The sequence below is a fragment of the Linepithema humile genome, chromosome 2, assembly GCF_040581485.1.
Source record: "Linepithema humile isolate Giens D197 chromosome 2, Lhum_UNIL_v1.0, whole genome shotgun sequence".
In the NCBI taxonomy this organism is placed as follows: domain Eukaryota; kingdom Metazoa; phylum Arthropoda; class Insecta; order Hymenoptera; family Formicidae; genus Linepithema; species Linepithema humile.
In genome coordinates, this window is record NC_090129.1 from 20198749 (window position 1) to 20213333 (window position 14585).

General features: G+C 39.7%; 2 protein-coding genes across 6 annotated transcripts; one reads left to right on the plus strand and one right to left on the minus strand.

The window, feature by feature from the left end:
* Nucleotides 1-77: 77 nt before the first annotated feature.
* BRWD3 (bromodomain and WD repeat-containing protein) lies at nt 78-11574 on the plus strand. Of its 5 annotated transcripts, none has more exons than XM_067348552.1 (22): nt 78-667; nt 766-824; nt 901-930; nt 1185-1244; nt 2064-2214; nt 2313-2411; nt 2541-2878; nt 2965-3119; nt 3214-3531; nt 3618-4035; nt 4115-4340; nt 4537-4867; nt 4985-5174; nt 5268-5519; nt 5600-5821; nt 5944-6322; nt 6446-6845; nt 6942-7178; nt 7251-7431; nt 7517-7691; nt 7754-7870; nt 8245-11574. In XM_067348552.1, exons 1-22 carry the CDS (start codon nt 625-627, stop codon nt 9291-9293), a joined length of 5430 nt encoding a protein of 1809 aa, XP_067204653.1. In that variant the 5' UTR covers nt 78-624; the 3' UTR covers nt 9294-11574. The 5 variants fall into 5 exon arrangements, with proteins under 5 accessions (XP_067204653.1, XP_067204657.1, XP_067204654.1 ...); XM_067348556.1 differs by having other exon boundaries at nt 7754-7828; XM_067348553.1 differs by having other exon boundaries at nt 80-667; nt 5268-5513.
* A 248-nt stretch (nt 11575-11822) lies between these two features.
* On the minus strand, nt 11823-14390 carry epsilonCOP (coatomer subunit epsilon). Its single transcript, XM_012378805.2, has 3 exons — nt 14060-14390; nt 13056-13544; nt 11823-12941 (listed from the first exon to the last, which is right to left on the minus strand). The coding sequence occupies exons 1-3, from the start codon at nt 14159-14161 to the stop codon at nt 12633-12635; spliced, it is 900 nt and encodes a 299-aa protein (XP_012234228.1). The 5' UTR covers nt 14162-14390; the 3' UTR covers nt 11823-12632.
* Nucleotides 14391-14585: the final 195 nt, after the last annotated feature.

Sequence of the window (14585 nt, forward strand, 5' to 3'; positions counted from 1 at the left end):
TTTTTTGCAAATTGCTTAAATCTGCTCCTACAAAAGGAGTGTTAGAAGCTTATCGCGATAAATTGTACAATATTCATATACTTACTCATGCGTATCGTATTTTTATCATTTTCTGTCTAAAAAATTGGCCACGAAAACGTAATTGTCTTGATAAAATCTTTAAATTGGACATTGCTCGCGCGAGACGTTTTCAAGCATGCCGCGTTCAATGGTGGATTCATCAGTTTTCCGATAGGTTCCGGATGATGTAATCTAATCGATGGTCATGTTTCCACAGCGCTATGTGTAATATTATTTGCGCAGCCTCGCAACTCAATAAAGTTATGGCAGTCAATCGGCTCGTTTGACGGAAAAAACTAAGGATTGCGAGGAAGGAATGTCGAAAATTCGAGGTGACGAAACCGGAAAGGCCCACATAGCTCTTCTTACACGCCTGTCCGCAGGACGGCGCGGCGAGCCACTATTGGGGGACTACTTTGTGCTGAGTAGGCGAGTGCAGTGCGTATTGCGACCAGCTCCAGCGAGAGAAATGAACACCGCGGTGGTTATCGCGGCGCTATGAACCGTAAATCCGATGACTTGTCGTCGCTCGTGAGTGAATAGGAATCGATTAGATCGGCCGGGATGGAGGCCAGCGCGTCCAGGAACGAATCTGTGATCGCACCAGGTAACGTAGAACACCGTAATGCGTATCGGAACGCGAGCTTGTGTGCCGTTGTACCGTGCGTTCTGTGCACTAAAGCCCCGTGCATTCTCCCTTCACAGAGTTGTACTTTCTGATCGCGAAGTTTCTGGCGTCGGGGCCCTGCCACGAAGCCGCGAGGGTAAGTAGAAAGATCGAAGCACAGCCGATGCGCTTAGCCGTACGCTAGCGCAAACCTCAACGTCGTTTTGTTTCAGGTGCTGAAAGAAGAATTGCAGACTGCTAAGGTAAGCTTCGTCGACCGTCTATACACTGTACACAAAGCGTGTGGCTGGTCCACATGGTTCGCACGTGGTTTCTACTTGTCAAAACATCAGAATCTCAAGGTCGCTGACCTTGGTGGCCGCGTAGTATCGCGCCTGCCTCTGATACGCGATCGGTTCATGCCGATCGTCACCGATCGATCGGATCGATCTTTCTTCCCGCATCCCCCTCCCGCTAGTTATCTCTATAGATTTTAGATCGCATCTTTTGTTCACAGGTATTGCCGCCGCGACTCGACTGGAAGGGAAGGGAGTTTAGCCAGCCGTTCGAAGAATTGGTAAGTATGGTTGCATGGCGACATGGCGATCGGCACAAGGCGAGCGTTTGCTCGACTCGCCTCGTGACTCGAATGCGCGCGTCCTGCTGAGACGCGGCCGTCCGAGCGTTGCGTCGCTCCGCATCGCAAGGTGGTTCGATGAAATAATCGGGTGCCCCCGTCGATTCGCGGGGGGTGCTCTACCCCTTTTAATCCCATCGTATTCCGCCCTTCTCCTCCGCCATGATTCCTCTCGCGTCTCTCCGTCTCGCGTGACGGAGTGAAAACCGTACGTTGTGCTCCCCCACCACCGTTGTCCATCGACCAATCGCCGCGCACTTCCGGCCATTTCGCGCAAGCTGATCAATGAATATAGATGCCCGCGCCTTATTTATAGAAACTGGTCTCGTGCGTGATGGCTAGACTACGCTGATTGGCTAACTGCGGGAACTACTTTACTGTTCGAATTTCTCGCGCGAATACATTTTTAGTTATTTGACACGCAAATTATTACAATTTCGATTTTTCTTGGTAATTAAGGTCTGAAACAAAAACTTTCATTTTGATTTCTTTTCAGTACAACTTTCTTTTTGCATAACATGTAAAATATTTGTTTTTTTAAATTTTATATTTACTACAGAGAATGTGGAAGCGTATGAAAGAAGATTGTATGGGAGAGAGTAGGTAGTGAGTTTATTTTCTCCAATATTTAATTGGTTCCTGATTGGATGTTCAGTAATCTTAAAACTTTTTAATATAATATATTTTTTAAATGCTTACAATTTATTTCGATAATAAATTTTGCTTAAGAATGACAACTTATTGCAACAATTTTTTTAGGAGAGAAAATATCCTCACATTGCGCCAAATCATTTGCTGCAAATATGTGCGAGGATTGGACCAGTGTTAGAGAAAGAAGTGGCACCATGTATTCCTGGAGCAATATCGCTCTTGGGAGCAGGCAGGCAGTCGTTGCTGCGTACTTGCGAAGGTATGAAAATATAATAAAGGTACCTGCTTAATTACATTCTTAAACATCTTCATTTTTTAATGAAATACATAATACATCTTAACATTCCACTTTTGCAGATCTTACGCGCCAAAAACGCAGCATCTTCGATTATTCCGGAAGGTTCGGTGGAAAATCCTTCCTGGGAGTACCTTCCAACTACACTGTGCATAATATAGGTGAGAAGAGCGACAATTGTGTGCTACTTGTATCTTTTGCGTGCATTTCAACAGCATTGTTCTAACATTATTATTTTCTATGTAAGCGTCGATATATAATTTTGTCGTGCATATATTTTTGCCCAATAGTACGTGTACTTCAGGGACGTGAGAACTCTGGCCCTTTAAGTCGAAGAGAGGCAGTACCAACAAAGTTTTATAGCAAGATGCAACAGTACCGACACACGTTGGGTCATTTATCTGCGGTATACTGCGTGCTATTTGATCGCACTGGCAAGTATATTATAACCGGAGCGGATGACTTGCTCGTCAAAGTGTGGAGTGCCATCGATGGACGTTTACTCGCCACTTTTCGAGGCGCGTCCTCAGAAATTATGGACATCGCTGTGAACTTCGATAATTCTTTGCTAGCAGCTGGAAGCATAGATCGAGTATTACGAGTCTGGTGTTTCCAGACGATGTCGCCTGTGAGTGCATTAAAAAGATGATAAAAATAATTATTTCTAGGTGTGCAATAATTATATTTCTTTTTCTAACTTAAATCTTATTCAAGGTGGCAGTTTTGACTGGACATTCAGGCATGATCACATCCGTCAATTTTTGTCCAATAGCGTGTAATGATATTTACTATTTGGTCTCTACTAGTACTGATGGATCTGTAGCCTTTTGGTCTCACACAAAGAAACACAACGAGAGAGCTGTGTTTCAGTAAGTTTAATTGATTGGCTGCGTGCAATAATATTATCTTCAACATTCTATGAATAATATTTTTATATTAAACTAATTGCGATGTGTATTGCAGAGCAAAACCTATTCAGTTCCTCGAGAGAATGAGACCTGGTCAAGCACAAATGATTTGTGCCTCTTTCAGTCCTGGAGGTGCCTTTATAGCAGCTGGATCTGCGGATCATCATGTGAGAGTTTATGCGATGTTAGGGGACGAAGGGCCGCGCAGAGTCCTCGAAGTCGAGTCTCACACCGATACTGTGGATAGTATTCAGTGGGCGCACTACGGTTTAAAATTCATTTCTGGTTCTAAAGACGGTACCGCGAACGTGTGGCATTTCGAGCGACAGCAATGGATGCACAAACAGCTGCTTATGACAACAAAGCTCCTTGGGTGTGTTTTCGATTCTTAAATTCTGTAAAGGAATTTTTCCCATTTTAAATTGTCTATTTTAAAACACTTTCTTTTCGCTCTTACAGAGAACCGGAAGCGGATGACGACACGAACAAGAAAGCGAAGGTGACCATGGTTTGTTGGGACGTGAGTGACGAATTCGTTATAACAGCCGTGAACGATTATTCGCTGAAAGTGTGGATTGCAAAATCGGGCGCACTGATAAGAGTTTTGCGTGGACACAAAGATGAGGTGTTTGTGATGGAGTCGCACCCGATTGATCCTCGAGTGATACTCAGCGCTGGTCACGACGGACAGCTTATTATCTGGGATGTGCTGAATACGGAACCGATAGCGTGTTTCCAAAATTTCGTTGAAGGCCAGGGTAATTGTGCTGTCTTCGACGCGAAATGGTCGCCGGATGGTACTATGCTTGTCGCGACAGATTCCAACGGACATCTTTTGATCTACGGATTTGGATCTGGCGTTGAGAAATTAAAAATTGTATGTTTTCTTCTGCTTGTAATCTCATTCACACATTTCGTCTTGTTTCGCGTTATTTAATTTCCGAAATTATTCTCAGATACCGAAAGAGTTATTCTTTCATACGGATTACCGACCTTTATTGAGAGACTTAAATAATTGCGTTCTCGACGAGCAAACGCAAATAGCACCGCATTTGATGCCACCGCCATTTTTGGTTGACGTGGACGGAAATCCGTATCCACCGCTGCTGCAAAGATTAGTGCCGGGAAGAGAAAATTGCAGGGGGGAGCAATTGGTGCCGAATATTGCAGTTGGTGCTGGTGGTAAGATAATGATTTATGTATTTAATACTCGTACGCAAAAATTCCAATCAATGAAGAATAATATTACATGAATGATTTTTGAATACTCTGTATTTCTCTAACATTATTCTTTCTTTTAATTTCTAATGTATACCAAGGATTTTTTTCATTTTTCATTAAAGCAACAAAATAATATATAAAAATTTTGATCAAACAGGAATGCAAGAAGTTATAGAAGGTCTTCCAGAGCAAGAAGCGCCAAGATCGAACATCGATCAACTGATCGAAGCTCTTGCTCAGAGACAAAACATCAATGCGGAAGGTGAAGTTGTTGGCGAAGAGAGGGGGGAGAATAGTATTGCCGAGCAACCGATCCGACAATTGGCGAGTCCTCGTGGCAGCAGAGCTGGCTTGAGAAGAGAAGGTAACGTCGAGGGCGTGCGACAAAGTAGCGGCAATTGGCAAAGGGATAGCAACACGCCGTGGAACAAACCTATTCTCGCGCGCCCCATGAATGAAGCCATCAGAGAGACCCAATGTAGAGCGGTGTAAGTATTACACGCAGTAAAAACTATTGTAGAGAGTCTGAAATAAATTTATCAGCGCTAACATCGACGTTCAAAAAAGATATATCGATTATCAAATTAATTTTCTTAATCATAAAGCTACGCGATGGCCGACATGGAGTTGGAATGCTGGCGACGAGAAATGCGACGGCGACCACAGCCTACGAGCACTGCCGATCAAGGCAATACGAAGAGTAAACTCGTAAATCGCAGACGCAACCGAACTATTAGACACAACTACAGAACAAGAGCAGCGCGCGACGAGGAACAAGAGAACGAAGAATTTGAGGTATTTTATAGAAATAATACGTAAGATTGATAGGTATTATTTGTAAAGATCTACAGTTGATCAAGCGTCGTTTTATGCTTTGCGTTTTTATAGAATGAGCACGCCACGTCAGCGAGTTCAGCCAGCAGCAACAGCAACGATTCCACTGCTCACGAGGAAGATATGTGTTCTGACAGCAGTACTACAGACTCGAGCACCGAGTATTCAGATTGGATCGCGGATCACGGATTGAATTTAGAACCGCCCAAGCGTAGCAAACGTAAACCCGTGAAAAAGCGATCGATTACACCGCCCAGTGATTCAGACAGAAGACGTCCTAGTAGGCGTCCTAAGAAAAAAGTAAATGTAAATCGAAACACGACTCGAATTATTTTCATCCGTAATCCGATGTTTTATCTAAACCCTTCTGTCGCTTTGTTCGACAGGAAATACAAATACTTAATGGAATCCGTGATGTTCCCGAGCTTTATCGGCCCCTGGAATGGCTTACGGAAGTAATACCGAGAAAAGCTCCTTATTATCCGCAGATGGGCGATGAAATTGTGTATTTTAGACAAGGTCATAAATTCTATTTAGATGCAATCAGGAATAAAAAGATTTACGAACTTAATCTGCGGTGTGAGCCATGGACCAAGATAAATCTTAGAGTATGTTTATTTTATCTGAAATAAATGAAAAAAAGATTTCAATTAGAGGACGAGAAATATTTCACATTAAAATCTTGAAGAGCATAGATATAGATGTACTGATGAAAACACGTTTGTTCTAGGCACAAGAGTTTGTAAAAGTAGTGGGTATTAAATACGAAATACGACCGCCTCGTTTGTGCTGCTTGAAATTAGCACTGATGGACGAGAACGGTCGGCTGAGCGGGCAGAATTTCACTATCAAGTATCATGATATGGCCGATGTGTTGGATTTCCTGGTCCTACGTCAGACCTTCGATTCAGCGTTGGCGCGAAGTTGGTCCGAGGGCGACAAATTTCGTTGCATGATCGACGACGGTTGGTGGATGGGGCAAATTGTCGGAATGGAACCGCTGGACGAGGAATTTTCAGATTCACTGTTCATGTGCTTTCGCGTTCGATGGGACAATGGAGAATACGAGAAGATGAGTCCTTGGGATCTTGAGCCCGTTGACGAAGAGAGTGAGTGTTGAGATAAACTTTGAGCTAAATCGAATGAGAAAGCCGTGGAGATATTTCATCCGATGTTTCTAAATGACTCGCTCTAAATTCCGATTATATTACACGCGCTAATCACTTGTTTAGGACATCCCGTAGAAATCGGCGGCGCCGTTCCTGTGCTGCCGGAGGAGAGACAAGCGATACTGTATCAGCCTCATGCGGAAGAGTGGCCCATGGGCGACAGAGAAGCGACTTGTCGCCGAATCATACGAGGCCTGGATCAGGTGATGAGCCTCGCGATCGCTGAACCGTTCGTGGCGCCGGTGGATCTCAGTCTTTATCCCTCTTACGCTTACATTGTGGAGTATCCAATCGACTTGTCGACCATAAAAGCTCGCTTTGATAATCATTTCTACAGAAGAATCACGTCGGCGCAATTCGACGTGAGGTATTTGGCGACGAACGCCGAGCAATTCAACGAGCCGCACAGTCATATTGTGAAAAAGGCGCGAATAGTCACTGACTTGTGCTTGCGTATAATTAAGTAAGTCTTACATATTGTGAAGAATATATTGTTTGCTACTACAATTCGTCAGATTTTCTCTGCTAGTGAACATTGTTTCTTACATCACTACGCTAGTCTTTCTTACACTAGAGAAACCACCGACGTGGATGTTCCGGCGATATACCATCAACTGAACGATACGTATCACTCCTCCGAGTCGGAAATAGACATAGAGGATAGGCCGTCGACGAGTAAACAGAAATCCACGTCGAGTAGAAATTTACGTTCCCAAGAAGTCTCGCAAGACTGGAAGCTAGCGAGTCGTCAATTACTGGAGACCCTGTGGCAGTGCGAAGATTCGATTCCTTTCCGGTGAGCGATATGACGAAAACTTGAATGTTTTTATCTTACGGAATGTAGCCGCTAAAGATATCGATTTTGCAGAGAGCCGGTCGACAGATTGGAGCACCCGGAATATTATCAGATAATCGACACACCGATGGATTTGCGCACTGTCAAGGAAGATTTGTTAGGTGGCAATTATGAGACGCCAACGGAATTCGCCAAAGACATGAGATTGATATTTTCGAATAGTAGGAATTTTAATACGAACAAGCGTTCAAAGGTAAATTGATGCAATGTTCTGCTTCGTTTATAATTTTTTCCTCGAGCAACATTTTCTTGAAAAAAAATATTCTATTTATATTTAGATATATTCGATGACAATAAGACTGTCGGCCTTGTTCGAGGAGCATATACGTAGGATACTGTCAAATTTTAATTCGGCTCGCAGACGTAAAAGTACTAAAGCGAATCCGAAAGCGAAAGCGAAAGGGAAAGGAAAAGGGAAGCAAAAGAGGAAACACAAGTTAAGCAACGGTACAGGTAAGTAAATCAGCTATTGTTCGAGTGAACAATGGATAAAATACGAGTTGTTTTATGCGCAGGACCTTCCAAGTCGAAATCAGTCCCTAGCGACGATGATGACATGAATAGCGAAGACGACGACGACGAAGAGTCTGGTAAAAAATACAAACAGAACAATTCTGACATAGATGCACCTGGTACCTTTCCAAATTGTCACTTTGTACACTTCTATCACGCAAGGAATTTGCCAGGCTTTGAAAATGTGTTCGAGTGTTACGAATAGAAGAATACTTGAATATAATCAGATTCAGCATTGCGATTATAATAAGACGAGGAGTTAAATGAAGTGTTGAATATTTTTCTCAATCGAGTCGCTCAATTTCAATGCATATGTTTTTACATCAGTGTACACGAATCAAAATTTGGCACATTCCTTGTGAAATATCGCGTTTAACGATACAAATTTTTCGAAGTTGACAGCAATTAGATTAAAGTTGATTTCTGCTAATCAGTTAAATCTTTCAAGTTATAATTAAATTATTAATATTGATTTCATGCGATCACTTTGTAGGCCCGTCTGGATTAACAAACGGTCACACGAAACGGTCTAGCTTGGGCTCGACTCGGAGCCCGTTGAAGCTACGGATCTGCCGGACGACCGTGTCGAAGAAGATGAAGATGAAGGATAGTGATAGTGAAGACAGTGAGTCTGATTCAATATCGGACGTCGAGAGTAGTGACAGTGCTCCTGTCCGAAGAACTAGAGCGCGCACAGTGGCGTCCAATGTTAGTGCCGATACCGATTCCGGGGACGATTACACACCCGGCGGTCGCAGCAAGCAGGTTCGCAAGAATCGCGGAAAGAATATTAAGAACGGTGCAAATCATAAGAAACAGTCCAAACCCAAAGTGAAACCGAATGTCATCGAGGAGGACGACGACGATGACGACGATGAGTATGTTACGGAGGACAAAGCGAACGAGGAAGACGAGGAGGAGCAGTTTGTCGCGCCGGAGTCCACGGAGGAGGAAAGTGAAGTCGAAATGTTTATAAAGAGGGATACTAGATCGCGAAAGCTAGTGACCGAGAGTGAGGAAAACCAAAAGTACACAGTTAAGAATGGAAAGAACGATAACAGCGAGAGCGAAGAGGAAAAGGAGGACGAGGAGCAGGGCGAGGAGCAGGATGAGGAGCAGGACGAGGAGCAGGACGAGGAGCAGGAGGAGGACGACGAGGAGGAGGAGAAGGTGGAACAGGAGCAATCGCGGCATAAAGCTAACAATCAGGACTCGGAGGACAGTGACTATTCGTACAAAGGGTGCAAGTCGCGCCCGAGACGACGGAACCAGCGCGCTTCCGTGGACTCGGAGAACACGAGGCAATACAGCAGCAGCAGGCGGTTTGTAGGTAAGAAGCGTCCCTGCTACAACGAGGAGAGTGACGATAGTACCACGATGCCGCAGAGAAATCGGCGTAAGATCAAGCGTCGTTCGTACGCCGAGGAGAGCGACGAGAGCATGCCGGAGCCGGAACCGGAACCCGGCATTAGTATAAGTAGCAGGGGTCGCATACGTAAAATGACGCCGCGCGCCCGCGCCTATCTTCTAGAATCACCTTAACGGTATCTCTTATGCTAGTAAATGCCACGTGTACATTAAAAAAGATCGTAGAGATTCTGAAAGTGATATCACGCGTTTTGGAAATTGAATTCAGCTAAATAAATATGGAAGTTCTACATTGCAGAAAAGTAAATTTTGAACAGTGAATAATCTTTTTATCATTTATGATTTATCAAAAACGAGTGTCCTTTTATTATTATTATTTTTTTTTTTTTTTTTTTGAAAAATTAAAAGAAACGTTAAGTTTTACGTGAGATCTTCAATTTTCTATCGTTTAAAATATCGATTGTGTATCTTCAATTACACATTGAAAAATGATAAATCAAGAAGGAGAAGATAAACAATTTGGGAAATATCCATTTTATTGCATTTCTTCCCTTTAATTTCCTATTCATTTTAAAATAAATGGTGTGATACAGCTTTCAGAATCCTACTAATTTTTTTGTAGAAAAAGAATAGGACACTCTCTTGTTTGAAGCGAATGTCCTTTTCTTTTTTTATTATATTTGTCTGTCAAATGATACATTAGAATAATAATTCAAGCGGAAACAGTGTAGTACAAGCGGAAATGGAACACAATACTTTCAGTATTTCAACGATTTTATTTTGCACACTCAATTAAATTCGTAATAATAGACAGATTCATATAAAGTTTCACTCACTCTAAAGAAAGTTATATGAAAAAAATTCTATATAATCGTATTGTTATGCAGGAATAATAATTATCTTGTTATCCATTTTGAAAGTATGAAAGCACGAGTGAGATGTTCACGAAAGTATACAAGTTCGGCACTTAGTTGTGCAGTTGCTTCCATTGATTTCAACAGTTCAGTTGACAAATGAAATATTTTCATGCTACGTTCCATAGAAAAGAATCGTTATAAAATCATGTTATTAAAATATTTTTACTCTTGTGAAAGAAATAGAACCAAGTTAAACAATGCATGTGATGCAGAGTGTTGCATCACTTGTAAAATTTATTATCCAGTTATTATTTTAACAGGTCTTCTCTTCGCATTATCATTGTAACAGTTGTTGAGATTAATATCTAATAATTGTAAAAAGCTTTATTACTTTTTTAAAGATTTTGTGTCGCGAACATCAATGTTTATTTTATCGACGAAAAATTCTCCAAGAAGATGTGAGCTATATGTGTATTAGTAATGAGGTGTTGATTTTCAGTTTCTGCGCATTGTCCGGATAGGATTTATATAATTCTGTGTAAATGATTATTGTAAAATATACACCGATTACCTCCTTAAACAGCGGACTAATTATGTTTTTTTTTTTAATTTTTTTTTTTTAATTTATATTAAATAATTTGACATTTGCACAACAGTGACAATAATTTGTAATTAGTATGCAAAGAATCCATATTATTCCATTGAATAACAAAAAATCAGGAACAAAACATCTTTATTGTCTTTATTATTCTCTTTTTTTTTTTCTTTTCTTCCTTCTTTGCTCTTTCAGCTGTCTATCGCGAGCACTGTTTTCGCTTCTCACAACTTTACTTAAGCTTACGACACATCACATTATGAAAAAGAGTAAGTTTTGAGTCTATAAAAATATCTATAATGAATAACTTGTGTATATGATCCCTCGTGCGCGCGCGGAATAACGATTTTTTTACATAGAGTTTGTATATTTGTTACGAATATAAGGGAACTATGGTCATGCAATTTTAAAGTTTTTCACGAAGGCAGATAGACGTTTTTCACGTTTATATAACGCGAAATTGAACCGATTACGCGTTACGTAGCTGTGTAAATGATCATCAGAAGACAGTATGGTGCGAGCACAAATGTATGCACGAACATCATAAGTCTCTCTCAACTGTCTCGAGCCAATGTGATATTAGTTTAAGAAACATTAAATATATATTATAATGTATAAATTACCAATAATTAGAATTATAATAGATATTTTTTTAATGACTTAAATAAGAGCGTCATATCACATATGGACTTGATAATATATCCAGCCTTCGATTAATGTTAATTTAACGATATTAACTTTTGGTCTCACTCTATTATAATCGTATAATTTTGCATATATCGACATCGTATATATATTTCATAAGGAAAACCTGCAGAAATAATATAATTTCGTACATATAAACTCTGCCGAATATACATAGGACTTGATACAGAGTTCTGTTTTATGTACAGTTTTTAACATTTATTCTGTTATGAAATCAGCGTACTCTGTTGCATATTGTACGGTTTTGTGAAACCCACCGCCATCAATTAAAAAAAATAAATAAATTGTTTTACATATATGCAAAGTGCATTTTTATTCGTACCATTAATTAAGGAAATTATATCAATTAAATGGTTTGCATTAAGGTATATTATAGTATGTTAAATCAAGTTTCCAAAAAATTAAATTGTGTATATATGAAACATACTTAAAGATTTATTATTATAAACTTTTAATAGACATCAAATATAACAATGGAACTATTTATAATTAATTAGGATATAATCTATAAATATCTATTAAGGGATATGTAAAATAAAGAATACATTTTTCGGTGTCTATATGTATTCATATAATGTATGAAATATTTTATTTTAATACTTTTCGCTTATACATCTAAATCAGTAATACGAATATTACATGAAGAGATGTTTGTATGCGAAACATGATCTATTATTTTCATAATAATTTATAATTTTATAAAATGGCAGCCATATTTTTGTGATTATGTGATGAAAGTATCGAGATAAAAGGTCGTATTTTTTTTTCAGTCATAATTAGTACAATTTCGCTCTTGCACAATTCCGAACATTTCTATTGTCCATACACTTTTCCTATACCTCTACTTGTTTTCTGTCAACATACCTATTTCAATATAAAAACGGAACATTTTGATTGGAGAGCAACGTATGCATCTATGAAAGATGTCTTTATTCAGAAGATTCTTTCTCGCACTGTTTTCTACTCTGCTAAAAATTGCTAGAATATTTGGAATTTCAATATATAGGTAACATTATCATGAAAACTGTATCGTGAACTCTTGAGTGTTTATACGAATTAATATCGCATAGGTATCGTATACGCCTCGCATCTCGCACAAAAACGAGACAGCGTAATAAAAATTTTATTTTCAATAATCGATTTGCGCTAAGTCTGAAATGCACTGCATAGTTATATCGGATCTACTTGGGATCTATTTCAGTTGTAGAAGAAAAGTTTCCCAACTAAACAGGACAAATTTTACTCTTTGGAAATCTTCGTTGGAGTCAAGCCCGCTTAAGTCCATGCTTAGATCCATTCGTAATCAATGCTCGATCGATCCTATCCCACGGAATGCCACAATCTGCTGAGTGATACTCAGGCGGAAGATATATATTGCTCTTTAAGCCTACGGAATTCAATCTCCTTTTGCAAGTATTCCTTGACGAAAGGATGTTCTAAGTGAGAATCCTTCAACTGGCTTAGGTAACGGTTAGCCACTTCCGGCGGTTTGCCCATATGCTGCGAGAGAACGACCATATTAATCAATGTATCTGGATTATTACTGTCTTTATCGAGAGCTTCTTGCAAGGCTGTTTCCGCCTCCTCATATTTTGCTTGTCCAATAAAGCAAGTAGCTTGGCCATTCAATAGCATACATGTGCTAGAGTGTTTATCAATCATTTCCTGAAATAATTTATAATTTGGTTAGTGAGAGAGAAATAGGCAAATAAAATAAGAACATAAAGTAGGCAGTTATACAGCTTCGAGTTGATTTTTAATAAGTTAAATTTTTCTTACCTGAAAAATGTAGTAAGCATCTTGCAGTTTCTCGCCACCACTGGTAATGTTCACCCATGCTTGAGCGAGTTGAGTCAAGGTAGCATCGTCGTCCTTCTCCTGCATCGCCTTCAATTCCTTACGAGCCAGATCCAAACGATCCATCTTGAGATATATTTGTAACGTTAGTGCCATGCATTCCAGATGGTCCACATCATGTAATATTCGGAGAGCAGCTTCCAGATTTTTTTCATGATAGTAAATAGTTGCGGCGACAATCAGGAAATTATGATTATAGAGATTTGGATGACTAGCTTCCTTATCAAGCTCAGTCACTATGGCCTCCCGGCGATGCGGATTGGCGAAATAGTCTGCTAACGTCTTTAGTGGTTGCAACTCCAGTGGAGATGAGTTGTTAATCTCATCTAACACTATACGGAATTTCCTCTGCGCTATATATGCGCGATAAAGAAGCACATCCCGCTCCATTGCCACTTCTGGAGAGGATGGCTGCAAAAAAAGAAACAAATAAAATAAAATAACTGTCAAAACATTATATTACATCCCAGAATCATTGTGCTTTTCTTTATATGTGTATTTACATTTAAAATCAGTTTTAAAAGGCAAAAACCAAAAAGATAATTATGTATCTTTTATTTGTTAATTTGTTTCAATCTTTAAAATTTTAACATTACTACTTTCATAATTATACAAATTTCTACAAAAATTATTAAAGTATTATGCAGAACAATTTTTTTTAATCTTAAAGAGTAGTGATACATATATATATACATGCATCATTTTGAAAGTGAATACTGTACTAAATTGTCCAATTACTACTTTTGTGCTAAGAACGACAAAGTAAATGTTGTAATTACATGATTAATTTTAAAAATGAAAACGTAAGAAATATTGCACGAGTATCTGGTGAGAGAAACAGAAATGATGGTTACATATGTCAAGAATCTAAAGGAAGTAGGGTGTGGCATTGTGCCTCCAAAAACTATAATTAATGATAATTTTACCTTGATTTTTTGCGCTTCGTTGATACATTGCTGATAATTGCCGATGTAAAAATGATTTCTCACGTCGAAAAGCTCGTCGACATCTTGCTGCTGACGTGCCATCTTGTCACTTCTGGTTATTCCCAGTGACGCCAGATTTGAGACGCAAGCAGTGAGCAATATGAAGGAGGAAATATCGCATTATGCGCAAGCCACGTACATACATGTGAACTCCACGTTTCGGTTAGCTTCGGACACTAGAAAAGAGCAGCCATACTATTTCTGTCTCCTTTCTTAACAGTCAGAAACGCTCCATTTTAGCTTGGATTTTATGAAATGTTAACAGGAGCACATGATGATATAGGAGCTTGCTCTTGACTAGATCAGTACACTTACCATCCTGTACAGTTGTTATATTGTTGTTTTAGCTGATCAAAAGATGGCGCTACTCCGAGTAACCTCTTACAGCATCATGTGCTCCTGTTAACATCTCATAAAATCCAGGCTAAAATGGAGAATTTCTAGTCGGTAATCCAGTGGGTAATCT

What these genes read in the sequence shown, in the direction of transcription:
- BRWD3 (XM_067348552.1), top strand. Translation starts at nt 625, where the DNA reads ATGGAGGCCAGCGCGTCCAGGAACGAATCTGTGATCGCACCAG. An exon ending in GGACCAAGATAAATCTTAGA is followed by an intron (nt 5,822 to 5,943) that starts GTATGTTTATTT and finishes CGTTTGTTCTAG; the next exon opens with GCACAAGAGTTTGTAAAAGT. An exon ending in TTGTGCTTGCGTATAATTAA is followed by an intron (nt 6,846 to 6,941) that starts GTAAGTCTTACA and finishes TCACTACGCTAG; the next exon opens with TCTTTCTTACACTAGAGAAA.
- epsilonCOP (XM_012378805.2), bottom strand. Translation starts at nt 14,161, where the DNA reads ATGGCACGTCAGCAGCAAGATGTCGACGAGCTTTTCGACGTGAGAAAT. An exon ending in ACGAAGCGCAAAAAATCAAG is followed by an intron (nt 13,545 to 14,059) that starts GTAAAATTATCA and finishes CTTTTTTTGCAG; the next exon opens with CCATCCTCTCCAGAAGTGGC. An exon ending in ATGCTTACTACATTTTTCAG is followed by an intron (nt 12,942 to 13,055) that starts GTAAGAAAAATT and finishes AAATTATTTCAG; the next exon opens with GAAATGATTGATAAACACTC.